The 18,210-nt window shown below is 44.3% G+C and overlaps 1 protein-coding gene across 7 annotated transcripts in view; it reads left to right on the top strand.

Moving 5' to 3' along the window:
* The window catches only part of LOC126210649 (echinoderm microtubule-associated protein-like 2), a 664,635-nt gene that overhangs the window by 440,766 nt on the left and 205,659 nt on the right, over positions 1 to 18,210 (top strand). For 5 of the 7 annotated variants that reach the window (XM_049939973.1, XM_049939976.1, XM_049939977.1 and 2 more), the window contains exon 2: positions 6,247 to 6,611. The exons of the other annotated variants lie outside the window; for them this stretch is intronic. In XM_049939973.1, coding sequence (XP_049795930.1) covers positions 6,521 to 6,611 — 91 coding nt within the window. In that variant the 5' untranslated portion in view covers positions 6,247 to 6,520. The remainder of the gene's footprint in view (positions 1 to 6,246; positions 6,612 to 18,210) is intronic. 7 annotated transcript variants of the gene reach the window in all.

An 18,210-nucleotide genomic window follows, 5' to 3' on the forward strand; every position in this document is an offset into this window, starting at 1 on the left:
GTGTTGTCCTCATCATTTCATCACCATTAATCAAATTGGCGAGATTGGGATGAGCAAAGGTTGGGAATTTGTACGGGCGCCGGGTAACCGCGCAGTTGAGCGCCCCACAAACCAATCATAATCATCATCACGTCGGTGGGCAGAAATGCAGAGCCAGGTCCCAAGGACCCCTGCGACCGATACACCGCTGAGCAAGGGAGTCATTCATAAAGTCTCGTACATCACGGTCCCAATAGAGTGTAGCTCCATCATGTTCGAAAATAAAGTCCTGGGAATCTTCCATAACAGCCATTGTTCCAACATGTCCAGGTACGTGATTCCCGTTACACTTCTTTCCGCAAAGAAAAATAGTCCGTAAACCTTTGTGCGGGATACGGCACAGAACACGTTGATCTTCCGTGAGTCTCCTCCGTGTCGAAATGGTGGATGTGGATTTTCCAAACCCCATATGCGAACATTGTGTCTGTTGACTACTAAGGTGAAACGTCGTTTCGTCGCTAAAAATTACACGCTGTGGAAATGCGTCACTCTCCATCTTTGCTAGCACATAACAAAATGCGGGACGCTTGTCTTTGTTATTGGGGCTGAGAGCTTGCACAAGTTGTAATCGGCAGGCCTTGTACAGCAAACGCCGTCTCAGAACTTTCCATACAGTTGGCTGGCATATTTAAAGTTCTCGACTGGCTCTGTTGGTAGACTTACTGGGACTGCGCACAAAACTATCGCCGGCCGGAGTAGCCGAGCGGTTCTAGGCGCTTCAGTCTGGAACCGCGCCACCACTACGTTCGCAGGTTCGAATCCTGCCTCGGGCATGGATGTGTGTGATGTCCTTATGTTAGTTAGGTTTAAGTAGTTCTAAGTCTAGGGGACTGATGACCTCAGACGTTAAAGTTATTGGCGTGATTTCCTTCATAGATGTCGCTGAAACGGAAAGCAATTCATTGCTTTGGATCAACTGTATACACGATGAAGCGAAATTCGCGCACTCGGGCTTCGCAGCGCAACTCCTCACATGCCAGCATTAAAAAAAATGTCTCTCGCAAAATATCGTCCGGCAAGTACATCCGGCAGAAAAAGGACGCTAAAGAGTGGCAATCTGGCAACACTGTAACCACTACCTCTGTCAGCACACATTCCTTGTACTGTACACTTGGTGCAATGGGTTAGCTTGCAGCAGTTCGATGGTTCGATTCTGGGTTGAGGCCTATGTTTTTAATTTGGTAAATGTAGTGTAGGTAGTACGGTATCTGGCATCTTAATCGTCAACAGCGATTGCAGCGGGTCCTCTAGGAAACACGTGCACTTATTATTATTATTATTATTATTATTATTATTATATCCATTGGATTGTGGAAATATCACGTCTGTTACCGTTAGGGACACAGTGTAATTCGAATCGGAACATTTCACAATTAGCGATGTTGGTATGAATCATGCAGAACAATATCTGTAACAGGGGTAATGCGCATTATACATGGAACAGGCGCATCTTTAGCATCTCGAAATTGATATTGTTTTTGTAGTTATTCTGTCCTAAGACAGGTCGTTTGCTTCAACTGTATTTCTTATTTGTCTAAACACCTACTTTTTACGTTCAGAGTAAAAAAGAAATGTTTTAAATTTAGAATACATTTGACGTAAGAAACGGCGCATATTACAGTATGAAATGTCAGAACGAAATTAGCAAATAAAAAAATCGCGCCCCAATCTGGGATCGAACACACGACCTCCTGCATGCGGACCCAGAACTCTATCCTCTGCACCAACTGAACAGCACATACGAGATGATCTTACAAAGGTACTTAACCGGCATATGAGTACAGTGTTGCCGGATTGCCACTCTTTAACGTCTTTTTTTCTGCCGGGTGTACTCGCTTGACGAAATTTTGCGAGAGACTTTTTTTATCGCTGGCGCGCTGCGAAGCCCGAGTGCGCAATTTTGGCTTCACCCTGTATGCACGAGGTCGTATTGAAAAGTAATGCCTCCGAATTTGTATATGAAAACGCTTAAAGCTTTTTAAATACCACTACCGTTATTAACATGTTATATCTTTATTCTTCATGTGTACATTCTTATTTCTGAAAATAGTCACCCTGGCGACGAACACATTTCTCGCAACGAGAGACCAGTTTGTTGATACCGTCACTGTAGAATCTTTGACATTGTTAACGGAGCCACAACCTCTTCTCTGTTTGCACCGCCTCATCGCTGTCAAACTGAAGTCCTCCAAGTTGTTATTTACGTTCTGGAGAAAGTTGAAAATCGAAAGGGGCCAAGTCGAGACTGTACGGAGGATGAATGATCACAGTGAACACAAGGAGTCGAATTGTTGCAGATGTCGCAGCCCCCATGTGTGTTCTGGTATTGTCGTGCTGAAAGAGAGTGTGCTCCATGTGTGGACGAAATCTCAGAATTCGAAACTTTATTACAACAATCTGTTTCTCACGCACTGACTAAGCTGCGTTACACACAGCACGTTACATCTACAATTCGGCGCCCTCTGTCGGCACAGGGCTGCAAATATACAGACGAGAAGAATAAAAATGTATAATACTAACAACGTTTGTTTTATTTAAAAAGCTTTGACAGTTTTCTCATTAAAAATTCGAAGGCATTACTTGTCAATACGCTGTAATTTTTTAAAAAACAGTTGCTATTCTTACCAACAGCAGCTATCACCGAAATTTTAATGCGAATGGGAAAAAAGTAAGTAAATACTTAATTTTTCGCTGTATCCTGACTCTTCGGTAAGGAATACTGTCGCCATATTTCATCTGTTGCAGAATCTTAGAATTTCGTCTGAGATCAAACATATTGAGATATCATCTCCTCCACGGATTCCACAATCGTCGTCTATTTGAAACCTAACTCCTACTTGAAGCCATTTTGACTATTTTTCGACCGTGACTGTCTCAAGAAATATGTAAAGGTTTTCTAAATTACCGCTACCAGTCACAAACGTCTATGACTATTGTATTACTTATTTATTTAGCGACATGTTACGAGGGAATACCTCATCTTCAGGCTAAATGGCATTACTAAAACAGTTTTACAATAAGGTCATACTGATGTTACATAGGTTTTTCGTAAATGCCGTGGTTATCCTGTGGAAGAAGAGAGAACTCAGTAAGAGGCGATGTCACTTTGGAACCTGGACTGGTGTTTGCATGAAAATGTTTTGTAACAGTCACTCACTTTGTTCTTCTGGCGTGGCAGTCTCGTTGTGATGCGCTGAGGTGTTTCCATTTCCGTGGTTCTCTTGACTTTCTTGGTCACTGTTCTCAAATTTTCACTAACGGAACAGTAACTTGGAAACACGGTCACAAAAACCATTCTGTAGTGCAGTTGACAAGATCTTGGAAGAAATGGAAATATTCATCCAGGGCCACACGGGGAATAACGAAATCCTGAATGAAATGATAGACTTCAAAAATTCACATTTATTTTCCAATTTCACTATAAGAATAAAAGCTACATAACAAGACATTCGTTTGACCCTAGCCCCAGCAATAGCTTAGAAATATGTAAAATAAATAGTTTATATCATGATGTGTACAATAATATTGTAACAGGTGCTCAATTTGTAATGTATTTTGTCAACCTATATCTGTTATACGATAACAAAACGTGCAGAAGACATGTAAACATCTGACACCACATACACTCCTGGAAATTGAAATAAGAACACCGTGAATTCATTGTCCCAGGAAGGGGAAACTTTATTGACACATTCCTGGGGTCAGATACGTCACATGATCACACTGACAGAACCACAGGCACATAGACACAGGCAACAGAGCATGCACAATGTCGGCACTAGTACAGTGTATATCCACCTTTCGCAGCAATGCAGGCTGCTATTCTCCCATGGAGACGATCGTAGAGATGCTGGATGTAGTCCTGTGGAACGGCTTGCCATGCCATTTCCACCTGGCGCCTCAGTTGGACCAGCGTTCGTGCTGGACGTGCAGACCGCGTGAGACGACGCTTCATCCAGTCCCAAACATGCTCAATGGGGGACAGATCCGGAGATCTTGCTGGCCAGGGTAGTTGACTTACACCTTCTAGAGCACGTTGGGTGGCACGGGATACATGCGGACGTGCATTGTCCTGTTGGAACAGCAAGTTCCCTTGCCGGTCTAGGAATGGTAGAACGATGGGTTCGATGACGGTTTGGATGTACCGTGCACTATTCAGTGTCCCCTCGACGATCACCAGTGTTGTACGGCCAGTGTAGGAGATCGCTCCCCACACCATGATGCCGGGTGTTGGCCCTGTGTGCCTCGGTCGTATGCAGTCCTGATTGTGGCGCTCACCTGCACGGCGCCAAACACGCATACGACCATCATTGGCACCAAGGCAGAAGCGACTCTCATCGCTGAAGACGACACGTCTCCATTCGTCCCTCCATTCACGCCTGTCGCGACACCACTGGAGGCGGGCTGCACGATGTTGGGGCGTGAGCGGAAGACGGCCTAACGGTGTGCGGGACCGTAGCCCAGCTTCATGGAGACGGTTGCGAATGGTCCTCGCCGATACCCCAGGAGCAACAGTGTCCCTAATTTGCTGGGAAGTGGCGGTGCGGTCCCCTACGGCACTGCGTAGCATCCTACGGTCTTGGCGTGCATCCGTGCGTCGCTGCGGTCCGGTCCCAGGTCGACGGGCACGTGCACCTTCCGCCGACCACTGGCGACAACATCGATGTACTGTGGAGACCTCACGCCCCACGTGTTGAGAAATTCGGCGGTACGTCCACCCGGCCTCCCGCATGCCCACTATACGCCCTCGCTCAAAGTCCGTCAACTGCACATACGGTTCACGTCCACGCTGTCGCGGCATGCTACCAGTGTTAAAGACTGCGATGGAGCTCCGTATGCCACGGCAAACTGGCTGACACTGACGGCGGCGGTGCACAAATGCTGCGCAGCTAGCGCCATTCGACGGCCAACACCGCGGTTCCTGGTGTGTCCGCTGTGCCGTGCGTGTGATCATTGCTTGTACAGCCCTCTCGCAGTGTCCGGAGCAAGTATGGTGGGTCTGACACACCGGTGTCAATGTGTTCTTTTTTCCATTTCCAGGAGTGTAGATCGACAAATCGATAATCAAATCGAAACCAGCTGTATTTCGACCGCCATCTTGTCCACTGCACTACAGAACTGTTTGTGGTCGTGTTTCCAAGTTATTGATATGTTAGTGACAATTTGTGAACAGTGACTAGGAGAGCCATGGAAATGGAGGCACCCCAACGAATCACAATGAGACTGCCACGCCAGACGAACAGAGTGAGTGACCTTCCCAAAACATTTTCATGCAAACATCAGTCCAGCTTCCACAGTGACATCGCCTCTTACTAAGCTTTCTCTTCTTCCACAGGATAACCACAGCATTTACGAGAAAACTATGTAACATCAGTATGACCTTATTGTAAAATTCTTTGCCATTTAGCCCGAAGATGAGGTGTTGCCTCGAAACATGTCGCTCAATAAGTAATACTATAGTCATAAAAGTTTGTGACTGGTAGCGGTAATTTAAAAAAAAAAACCCTTACCAACTCCTATTTTTCTCATATGACATCCTGAAGTACACGGATCATGACTGTCAGATGGATCCAATATTCGAGAATGTGAACAGTGTTCGCTAGTGGTAGTCAACAAAATGGTTCAAATGGCTCTGAGCACTGTGGGACTTAACATCTGAGGTCATCAGTCCCCTGGACTAACACATCCATGCCCGAGGCAGGATTCGAACTTGCGACCGCAGAAGCAGCGCGGTTCCGACTAAAGCGCCTAGAGTAGTCAATAAGGTCCCTGTGCCCACTAGTGGACGTCCTCAGTTCACAAATCACTATTAATTTGGAACCGGTGAACGGTTAGAAAATTTTACTACTAACAGAGATAACAAAAGTCGGTTGTAGGTAAAAAGGTTGACTACCCCTGGTATACACCATCAATTATAATTTTTTTTTTATTTTCTGATTTCATGATGTATTTGCGGGCAATGTTATAATTTTTCGAATAAAATTTTGTACAAAGAAAAATATTCTGTAACAATACAGACTACGAAGACGAATGTTCAGAGTTCTAGTCCGTTTTAATTTGTCAGAAGTTTCAAGATTAGTAGTAGCTTCATTTCTGTAATGGATATTTTTCCGGAAATACACGACGCAGCCTCCAAAATCCGCGGACGCCACGGTCAAGAGACGTGTGACAAGTGTTCACTTCTTGAGGAAGGACTTTCTCCGCCAGATAAGCTGCGAGGCTGCTCAGAAGACTGCCCGACGCGTCCCAGCTGGTGGCCCGCGGCTCCATCCTCTTCTTCTTCCTTACTGGGAAGACTGGGCGACCTTGGCTCCTCTTGGCATCTCGTCTTCCTCCTCCACACCCGCACTGCCTGCATCTTGTTTATTTTCCCGCGGCTCGCCACGTGGGATCGCCCGGGGCGGCGTGTTTGTGTGGAAGGAGCAGCATGCCGCCGCTGTGAGAGCCACCTGTCGGCGCGCGGCCGCACCACGACCACCTGATGTACCTGTCGCGGATATCGGAGGGCGCCACGGGCGCGCCTCTCAAGTCGCCGGCCGCCGACGTCAACGATGACGTCATGGAGGCGTGGAGTAAGTAGCGCGCAGACGTGGTTGTTGTGTCGGTACGGAATGTGTCCACTTCCGGAAGTCATTTGCAGCATTTAGCCCCTCTCTTAATAACTGTCGCAATGGCCGGCATACTCTGCAGGCAAACAAGCTTCTTGGTCTTCGACAGGGTATGACACAGTAGCCTCCAGGCTGGTGATAAATATGTAAGCAAAGCATTTCCAAGTTCTAAACAGAGAATCGAAGTATTTCCATATTCTGTTAGGATTAGTTGAGATAAGTCACGTAAGGAATCTACCTCTACAATTTTTTACTTTTTCTTTCTTTGTGTAACTTTCCCATCCCCCATAAAAGGAGAATACGTCAATATCAGAATAGATAACATTGTTTCTTCTTAGTTACTTCATCCATAGATCATATGAATGAGTCTTTTATCCATTTATGTATACATGATCAGTGTTTATTTTATTTTTTAATTTAATCGTATGGCTAGGGCCATCCGTCGGGCAGACCGTTCGCCGGATGCCGGTCTTTCAATTTGACGCCACTTCGGCGACCTGCAATCGATGAAGATGATAGGATGATGATGATGATGATGATGATGACAGCTCAACACCCAGTCCCTGGGCGGAGAAAAGTCCGCGTCCCAGCCGGGATTCGAACCCGGGCCCAGAGGATTTACAATCCGTCATGTTGACCATTCAGCTACCGGGGGCGGACATGATCAGTGTTAACATCAATGAACATAATTTCAGCCCCACTCACGCAGCTAGGCTTAAAAAAACAAGCATCTGCTACCTATCAGACATTTTAAGTTATTTGGCAAATGATCAAAGATTTTTGTTGCTGCATATTGAACTCCTTTCTGAGCTACTTAAAGCTTTGATAATTAATGATGGTCATTTTTCCCTCTCGTCGTGTTGGTATGGACACATCACCTTTCTTCTTAAATTGTGATGCATTACTTGTGGCGAATTTCATTAGCGAATGTGTGAATTGCGAAGGCGCAGTTAAAACTCCTAGCTCCTTAAAAAGTTTCTTACTTGATGTCTGTGGGTGAACACCACATATCACTTTTTCTATTCGCTTTTGTGCACTTAAGACCACAACAACAACACATTATTGAATGGAAATATGCAAAATATGTCAGGAGGTTGATTCGTTTGTTTCTAAGATTAGCAAGTATAGGAAGAGCAAAAGAGTTGAACTTAATTGCTTAAGAAGCTCCGCATTACGTTACTTCATGTTGTCATCGATATGTACACCCAAAAATTTTTGAGCATTCTACCCTACTTTCTGGCTTCTGCTCATGTGCCTCATCAATTGTTAGTACGACCCTGTCTGTTGTACAGAATTGAATATAGTGTGTTTTTCAAAATTTAGGAAGAGTCCATTTTTAGAGAACCACTTTATAATTCTTTGGAAAATAGAACTTACCAACTGTTTTGTTGCTTTCTCTCTAATGGGATTTATGATAACACCAGTATCATCTGTAAAAGTACCAATTCTACTTGTTGAATGTTAAGTGGACGGTCATTCACATATGTAAGGAATAGGACTGGACCCAAAATTAAACCCTGTGGTCCTCCCTTTGTGATTTCTCCCCGGTCACTTAAATTTTATAGCCTTCGAACATTGTTTCACTTATTCAGCACAACCTTTCGCATTATGTTTGTTAACTGTGTTTGTTTAGCGTGTGTAAAGGGGTAAGTTCCACAGAACGTCAGGTATTCTAACACTCAAACGCCTTGTAAAGATCACAGAATATACCAACTGCCGATGTGTTTCTAGCTACAGCTTGTACTGTTTGATGAGAGACTGTATAAGTAGCATTCTCCGTCGAGCAAGGTGGCGCAGTGGTTAGCACACTGGACTCGCATTCGGGAGGACGACGGTTCAATCCCGTCTCCGGCCATCCTGATTTAGGTTTTCCGTGATTTCCCTAAATCGCTTCAGGCAAATGCCGGGATGGTTCCTTTGAAAGGGCACGGCCGATTTCCTTCCCCATCCTTCCCTCACCCGAGCTTGCGCTCCGTCTCTAATGACCTCGTTGTCGACGGGACGTTAAACACTAATCTCCTCCTCCTCCCGTCGAGCAACCCTTCTGGAATCGAAAACTATGGTATGCTAAGTACATTGTTTCCACTTAAATTTGAGGCTACATTTGAGTATATTACTTGTTCGAATATTTTGACTCAAACATCGTCCTGTCTGGAATTATACTTAAGAAATCTGATTCCTGGCTCCAGCCGTGGATAAATTATAACATTCCACGCGCGATACGTTTGGTGTCTTCCTTTCACACTAGTCTTCTAGACTCAGTCACTCCAATTACGAACAGACCGTGTTTAACCAGCTGGAAAAATAGAAGCACTAATTCGTTTTAATTTACTGGACTACCGAAGAGCATAGTAAGTCTCTCGTCGCCTTGGGTCTATAACATTACTGTGCTGTGATTCACCTCACCATACCGTTTCACCAGCTATGTGTGTAACTGTTTGTAGAAAACAAAGACTCAGCTGAAGTTGGAAGTGTAATGACCATTTAAGGGGAGGTTTACTATCTTTGGCCCGAAAAAAGCAAGTTCTTTGAGAATTTTTTTTCTCATGATGTGTTACAGATATCAATGTCAAATTTGTAAAATGTTTATTGATATTTCCTCTACAAACTGGAACTTTTTCGACCGAAAATTCGAAGAGTAAAGGCGTAAGTGCCGTCGGAACGAAACAAAATTTCGATGTAGACCTCCACGCGCGGGATGTCACACGTCAGCTGGCTAGTCTGAAATCATAATTGAGTTGAGGTTAGCGAAGTATATAAGATTCTTTAGGAGTTGTACCTCGCTTAAGTTATTTGGACCATAGGAAACAAAGTGGGGGAATTTTTTTCATAGATTTCGTCGGCCAAGTAAAAATATTTATAGTTGATGGATCGGAATGAAAGTGGTACAACTCCTAGACAATTTAGTTAGCTTCGTCGAAAACAAAGAATCATGCCAATCGGTTCAGTAGATATGAAGTTACCATACCGCGCGATTAAAAAAAAAAAGTCATTTCGAGAAAAAACGCGTTTGAAGCTTTGACTACATGTAAATGCAATCTTATGCAACGTAAGTTAATCTGCTATTCCGGGTCCATAAACTATTCCTTCCTCTTCCTCATAAAGGGCGTTCTGCTCGATCTGGGCCATCCTGCGCTGCTCCAGAGCCGCTCGTACGGCCAAGGGACAAGCGGTTTTCGGCCGCTTGAATCCGGTGGTCGCCCGAATGCTTGGCGAACTGCATCGAATAGAGTCCCAGGGTGACGTCCATCGTTGTCATGGTCTTCATAATTGCTGAATACCCTTCGTTGAAGCTGCTCAATGCCAGGAAAGTCGCAATCTCCAGTCTTCGCACCACAATGCAAATGCATGGGGGCTAACTTCCGAACACCGCGTTCAAACTTTCCTTTGAGTTTTGTGTGTTTCCTCCCAAGCACTGGTGCAATAACTCGTCCTCCGAAAGAAAGAAAAACTGGTGCGTGAAAAAGGCCGATTTCAGGCAGGTGCATTTTTTTGTTTAACCGCGAATAAAAAACCTTTCCGTTCCGTATTCGGAAAAACCGTTTCATGGGTGGATTCTAAACACTTTTATGAATTCAGAAATGCAATTTTAAAAAAATCGGTTTTCTGAACCAAAAGATAGTAAACCTCCCCTTAATTATATTTTTTGGTGCGTCGCTGTTGTATGAGACCTGATTTTAGTAAGGCACTGGTAAATACTTGCCCATGAACACTTGCAGAAGGCAGCAATAGTTGTCATTGTCTGTTAGTGTTCCCCTCTCAATACCTGCTCGTTACAGTAACTCCCTGGAGCCAACGGCGGTAAGTATTCTTCACTCGCCCGCCCGGTTGGCCGTGCGGTCTAACGCACGGCTTTCCGGACGGGAAGGAGCGCCCGGTCACCATCACGAATCCACCCGGCAGATTTGTGTCGAGGTCCGGTGAACCGGCCAGTCTGTGGATGGTTTTTAGGAGGTTTTCCATCTACCTCGGCGAATGCGGGGTGGTTCCCCTTAATTCCGCCTCAGTTACACTATGTCGGCGATTGCTGCTCAAACAAGTTCTCCACGTACGCGTACACCACCATTACTCTACCAAGCAAACATAGGGGCTACACTCGTATGGTATGAGACGTTCCCTGGGGGGTCCACCAGGGGCCGAACGGCACAATAGCTCTGGAATCGGTGTGAGGCGGCTGAGGGGTGAAGTGGACTGCGGTAGCCGTCGCGGGGTTGTGGACCACTACGGCTGCGGCGGGAACGGAGCCTCTCCGTCGTTTCTAGGTCCCCGGTTAACATACAATACAATACAATACATACAATACAATACATACAGTACTCTCCATTCCCTGTCCTGTCCTCTTAAAACTGCTTTGACAGTGGGTTTCAAGAAGGTTCAGCCCTGCACAAAGCCCAAGTATTTTGGCCAAGATGATGTATGGTTCTTGAACGTAACGGAAACAACGCAGGGTCGTTTTTTTTTTTTCATTTTTTCCTGTCTGGTAAATTTAACGAACTATGGGATGAAACGGAAATGGCAGTAAACTGACAGGAAGCAAGAACTTAGAACAAGCAGGTGCTGCTTCAATCATTGGTGTGATTACGTATTACTCTAAACAAAAGCGCAGAGGGGATACTAAATGGAGGGGAGCACCCGAGAGACCGTCAGTCCGATTTCGGCCAGTCTGCGGAATCTACCGTCGCTTAATCATCATAGATGTTTGCATTCATCTGAGCTAACTGGTAATCCTCGAGAGTACTTCAGGATACCAAAGGGCTGACTGTCGAGTCGCCTTAATGTGATCACACGTGTCAGGTGCCTGGGTAATCACCTTTTGCAGCACAGACGTGTAGGAAGGGTGTCAGTGAGGTTCTGGAAGCTACCGACGAGGATGTGGCCACCTGCCATAGGTTTCTCGGTTAGTGACGCGAACAGCCCGATTGAGGTGGTCCCACATCTTCTCCCGATTGGGTTTAAATCTGGGAAGTTCGGTGGCCAGCGGTGGTAAACTCATTCTCGTGCTCTCCGGACTATGCACGTACACTGCGAGCTGTGTGACACGTTGCATTATCCTGCTGGTAGATGTCATCGTGCCGAGGAAAAAGATCTGTGTATAGGGGTGGACTTAATCCCCAAGGATGAATAAATACCTTTGTTGATATAATGCTTTCCAGAATGACGAGATCACCCATGTATTGCCACGAAAACTTTCCCCAGACCAAAATGCTCCCTCTTTCGGCCTGGACCCTTCCGACTATTGTTGCAGGGGCGTACACGCCAACGGTCATCTGTCCGATGGAGCATAAAATATTGAACCGTGGTACAACTCAGTTCTTTAGAAAATAAAAAATTACAATCCCTCCACAGTTATTTAAAGGAAATAGGAAGACCGGGATCACTGGTGATGGTCAAGCTTGTGATTGTTTTACAATTTTTATTCCACTCAAAAGAGACTTTATAATAAACTTCATTTCGGACATTTGCCCTCTTACTGATGCAATATACAAATGTTCACTTTAATTGAATTACATAAACACGAATAAGAATCATATTTTGCGTCCGCAACCAAAATCATAGATAGTAGGCACGGTGAATAATCAATCATAAACAATCGTTCTTGTTTAACCATATCTCAAAAGACTAGTAACACTATACACTTCCAACCCAAAGTTACGCAGCCACATAATACCACAACTTCATTAGAAAACAAAGATCTTAAACCTTAATGAAAGTGAACTGCCCACATAAAGGTCCACAGTGAAACATGCTTGTACTAAAAATGTAAAGTGGACCAACCAAGGTCGCAAAACTGGCACACAGTAAAAATAACAGGTTGCACGTTCATTATACACAAATGGTTAACATAGCCGGCCGGTGTGGCCGTGCGGTTCTAGGCGCTTCAGTCTGGAACCGCGTGACCGCTACGGTCGCAGGTTCGAATCCTGCCTCGGGCATGGATGTGTGTGATGTCCTTGGGTTAGTTACGTTTACGTAGTTCGAAGTTCTAGGGGACTGATGACCAAAGATGTTAAGTCCCATAGTGCTCAGAGCCATTTGAACCATTTTTTTTTATTAACATAAGTGTTAAATAAGAAATGCTAGTAATAACTCAACCAGTAAAATAACTTACAGAAACGCTAATATTAACAAAGTGGCCTCGCGTAACTTTAGAGAACAGCGTTAAGGCCCAAAGCATTATTTGGAAGCAGTAACGCTACGGCCGGCAGGCAACACGAGCGTTCACTCCCCACGGCTTGTGCACAGGCTCACTAGCAGGCTGTATATATTTATATATGGTCAGACCGGCCTCAAAATGCGCGGTCCTGACAAGAATCCATAACCACACCGACGCCACGAAACGAGCAGACTTAACAAATGGCCTGCAGCACAAATAGATTGCAATGAAAACAAGGTCAAATCACAGCCACACTGGAATATATAATAAGCATGACCCCAAATTCTTACGGAGCAATACTCTAACATCACCCGTCTACCAGTAAATTAGCAGGAAACTTAGAGATCACTTCCAGTTGACTTAAAGCACTTTCAACATTAAACATACCAAATGCCGCCGTGACAAATGATTAAACCATTAACTCTACGACTGCCGGGCGCGTACACAACGGCAACCAGTCCCCAAGCGGTCAATATGTCCTAAAACAACTTAAAACTTGCTTGAAAACCACTTAAAACACACACTCCACAAATGATGAGAAACGAAATGAGGAACACAACCTCCTTAAAGTAGCCACTGTAGAACCAAGTTCAGAACCATCTCCCGCAGCTATCCATGCCACAATAAGTTTCAACAATCTTTTAGTTAAACACAGAATAAAAGTCATACGTAACTTGGAGCTTGCAAATTACGAGCTGAGAGGCTGTTCTACATGTACATCCATACTCCGCAAGCCACCTGACGGTGTGTGGCGGAGGGTACCTTGAGTACCTCTATCGGTTCTCCCTTCTATCCCAGTCTCGTATTGTTCGCGGAAAGAAGGATTGTCGGTATGCTTCTGTGTGGGCTCTAATCTCTCTGATTTTATCCTCATGGTCTCTTCGCGAGATATACGTAGGAGGGAGCAATATACTGCTTGACTCCTCGGTGAAGGTATGTTCTCGAAACTAGAACAAAAGCCCGTACCGAGCTACTGAGCATCTCTCCTGCAGAGTCTTCCACTGGAGTTTGTCATCTCCGTAACGCTTTCGCGATTACTAAATGATCCTGTAACGAAGCGCGCTGCTCTCCGCTGGATCTTCTCTATCTCTTCTATCAACCATATCTGGTACGGATCCCACACTGCTGAGCAGTATTCAAGCAGTGGGCGAACAAGCGTACTGTAACCTCCTTCCTTTGTTTTCAGATTGCATTTCCTAAGGATTCTTCCAATGAATCTGTCTGGCATCTGCTTTACCGGCGATCAACTTTATATGATCATTCCATTTTAAATCACTCCTAATGCATACTCCCAGATAATTTATGGAATTAACTGCTTCCAGTTGCTGACCTGCTATTTTGTAGCTAAATGATAAGGGATTTATCTTTCTATGTATTTGCAGTACATTACACTTGTCTACATTGAGATTGAATTGCCATTCCCTGCACCATGCGTCAATTAGCTGCAGATCCTCCTGCATTTCAGTAAAATTTTCCATTATGACGGCAGATAAATCGCTCCGTTTCCACTTATGTGGACAGGAGTCTTGGATTCCAATCCCGGCCTTGGTACAAATTTTCATTCATTGCTCAAGTATGAATATATAAAAACAGTAACATGTTTTGTTTTCCACAAATTAGTGTGGAGGAAACTCCATGCAATGGTACCTCTAGTAAAGGTCGCTTACTAAAGTAGTTGTGGTGGGCAAAACATAGATATGAATTTCGTGGATAAAATAATAAAATGCGACCATCATGCGTATCTTTGACGTCGTACCAGTGTCACCCACACTAAACTCGTTGGTTCACGTTTAAAATAAAACTGCAGATCACATGATCAACGTCTAAAAATCAAATGGCATGGCGACAAAGACCCGCATTAGGGTTGCATTTTATATACACAATTCACATCTACGTTGTGCCCGTTACGACTACATTCATAAGCAACATTTATTATAGGTACCATTAGATGGAGCTTCCTCCACACTAATTTCTTGAAAATAAGAAACTTGATTACACTTCTTCACTGTGACCGAAGTAGCTTGAAAATACCCGAGGAGGCGAAATCAGCTAATAGTGCAAAATCATGACAAAGCGAAATTTCCAGACAGATTAAAACTGTGTGCCGGACAAAGACTCGAACTCGCAACCCTTACCTTTCACTTGCAAGTTTCGCAGGAGAACTTCTGTGAAGTTTGTAAGGTAGGAGATAAGATACTGACGGAAGTAAAGCTGCGAGGACGGGTCGTGAGTCGTGCTTGGGTAGCTCAGCCGTTGGTGCACTTGCTCGCGATTGGGAAACGTCCCGAGTTCGAGCCTCTGTCCGGCACACAGTTTTAATCTGCCTGGAAGTTTCATATCAGTGCATACTCCGGTGCAGAGCGAAAAAAATGTTTATTTAAAAAAACAGCGTATGCAGGGTAATGACGCCCCGAAAAAATCTGCAGCGGCTGTGCACCTATATATAAAGAGGAGTCAGCCCTTCAAAACTATGGTTCTGTAGTTTTGGTACAGTACATACTGAAGTAGTAAATGGTAGGATTACCAGCAGTTTTAGTAAAATTGGTATGGAAAGAACCATAAATGAATGTGTGTGAGAGAAACAGACAGCTGACGACTTTGGTTGTTTGTTTTGCACGTAATTAGAACAGCAAATTATTCAGTGGTAGTGCATTATACTCTTACTCAATGTAACTTGAGTTTTATCAGTAATAAAAATTTGTTGATGACATAATTTCTGCCCTTTTATATAACCAAAGCATTTAATTTCGATGGAAGTACCTTACATGGGCAAACATGAAAAAAAATATATAATTTATTATTGTTATTTTGTACTCAATAGAACGTTCATCATGATGAAAGGCAGGAGTTACCTCTCATCATTGATAAATGCGAAAATTGTTATGAATAACAGAAATAGGTTTCGTGTAACTTCGACGAAGTATTGAAGCTATGTTTGATATATTTTTGTTTTGAGAATTTTTTATGTTACCATTTTGTTGAGGAAATTGTGTTTCCTAGGGTTATATGATAAATCTGCATCGTTTTCTTTGTTTTTACGACGACATCCCTCTGTTCCACGTTACAAATCAACAACTTTCGAATAAAACCTGAATTAAACTATGACAATTGCAGTTTGCTATAAATACTGTATATTCTTAAGTAACAGACAGGAGCATAACTAAGTGGAACAAAGATGTTCTTCAGATTACCTGGCCCTTTATATACCCTCACTCGGTTTCTAGACGTTTCACTGCCACAGCATTTTTGGGGAATCAAGCAAGACACTCACGACATACGTAATCAAAGGGAACGTTATGCGGTAGCGCCCAATAGGTATGCAACATACCTGACGTACAGGTAATGTGGGTACGATCTTAACCGATCAAGGCTACTAGGGAAATACCGTAGTGTGCGCTTACTTACGGAAGTGTACGGTAGTGTGTGGTAGTTTTAAAGGTCTACATAAGACTATAACTTCTGCAAGTCATTGATACAAGTTTTCAAAGTTGAGGTCTTTGTAGAAACGCTCTGTACGTTTCGGAGGTGATGCGGTGGGCCAGAAAGATAGTACCGGCGCCTGTTGTTGCGCTGTCCTCACGTCACGTCACATCACATTACGTGACGTGACGTCACGGCGTGTTTTCCTGCTGGCCATTAGAGAGGGGCAATTAGGTGACGGCTGAGTCGGCGTTTAGCGGCCGAGGCGCAACGCAACACAGCGGACTCTGCACGTTGCTACGAGACTATACGCGCCAGCACACAGCACACATTATTTCCAGCAAAACGTAACACACTATATCCTGACTGGCATCTGCTGTCAGCAGCACAAAATAAGATATTCGGCAACTTACGAGATAATTTACACACCGCTAAAACCCGTCTTATCCTCTGTCTTTCTGTGGAACGCTAGATCAGAAACTTCGCTCATGACAGAACAATTAACAGAAACTTTAATGGTACCGAAGTACGCTTCCTAAAACTATTAAACTGTTGTCCCAGCTATTTCTGTTTCGATTTTTCTGTCCTTCCCGGCGGATCTGTCGCACAGGGACTTCACGGTTTTGCCGGCATAGGTGCAAGCGCCACAATATTTCATCGAAACAACTTTTCGGCGTCTTCAGGTGGCGGTTTCAGCTGCAAGACGCGACTGGTAATCTACGCCGCCAGGAGCACGAATAACGAATGGACGGTGAGCGACTCACAGTTGGGTGAAAGTAGCGCTCGTATAGTGCCCTCTGCCTTTCGCTAGAGTGCATTGGGCTGTTACTATCCTGCCGTACGCAAATCTCCGACAAACAAATGACCAGGGCCCGATGGCTTACCGACAGAATTTTATAGGATTTACAGGGAAGGTATCAGCAATACTGTGACGCAGATAGTGAAAATAGTACAGAGGAGGGCGAAACTATCGAAAGAGTTCGAGGATGGCAAAACAGTACTCACTCGACGCACTGTGGATCCGTGGAGCTGCTTGCTGATAAAGGCGAGTAACATTCTGTAATCCTCATGGTCAATTGTTTCATTGTCTACCTGCCCTCCTTACTATTTTCTGGTTTGTGCCCGACCCTCAGAGTTTTACTCGGTCGGCTCTTTGGTCGTAAATATAGGCCGTAGTATGGCTAAGACAGTAGTTGTGGTTTGAAAATTTGTCCCGCTGTTATATTGCCTTTCCTTTCTGGTTTGTACCCGATCGTTATTGTTCTAATGAATCAGCTCCTGATCGTAAGTACAGCCGAACAATTGTACTAAGGCACAGAGTGCCGTTAAACAAAGAGGGATCTTGTAGTTGGATTTAGATGTCAACCGGTTCAATTGTTTGATTATAATTGCATTTCTCAGTCATTTGTTGTAATCTGAGTAACCTTTTGTACTAAGCTGTTCGTTGCTGTGTTTGAAAGACCGGGTCATTATTGGTATATTTTGGCTGCATCTTGTGGTTCCGCCGAGTGAGTTATCTTGTAATAAGTGTTCACAAGTAATGTTTTAAGACGTTCCTTCAGAGCGGTCTTAATAACTTACTATCGGTTTAACCTTGAAAATATTAACAGCCAACTGTCACCTGGGCTTTAGTGGAAATAGGGTTATCAGAAGGGACATGTTGGGATCCAGCCGCATCTTGGTTGCCGATTGAAATTAGGGGGTTGGTTGCTTTGAAGTAAGCCTTATCATTGTCATATTGTTTCCTAATCTGTTTAACCTTTAAGCACAGGTGCGCATCTTAACCCCGAACCTTTCGACATACAGCTTTCAAATTAAAAGTTACGTCATTTGTTTTGAGTCTTGTCATCAATGGTGCTTACGGGTTTTCATGTGTTGCAGAAGAGAGCATTTAATAACACAGACAGTGTCCAGCGTGGCAGTAAACACAGCTGTTTCACCCGATAACGGACGGGTTTAATAACACAGACAGTGTCCAGCGTGGCAGTA

Source organism: Schistocerca nitens, chromosome 10, assembly GCF_023898315.1.
Source record: "Schistocerca nitens isolate TAMUIC-IGC-003100 chromosome 10, iqSchNite1.1, whole genome shotgun sequence".
In the NCBI taxonomy this organism is placed as follows: Eukaryota; Metazoa; Arthropoda; class Insecta; order Orthoptera; family Acrididae; genus Schistocerca; species Schistocerca nitens.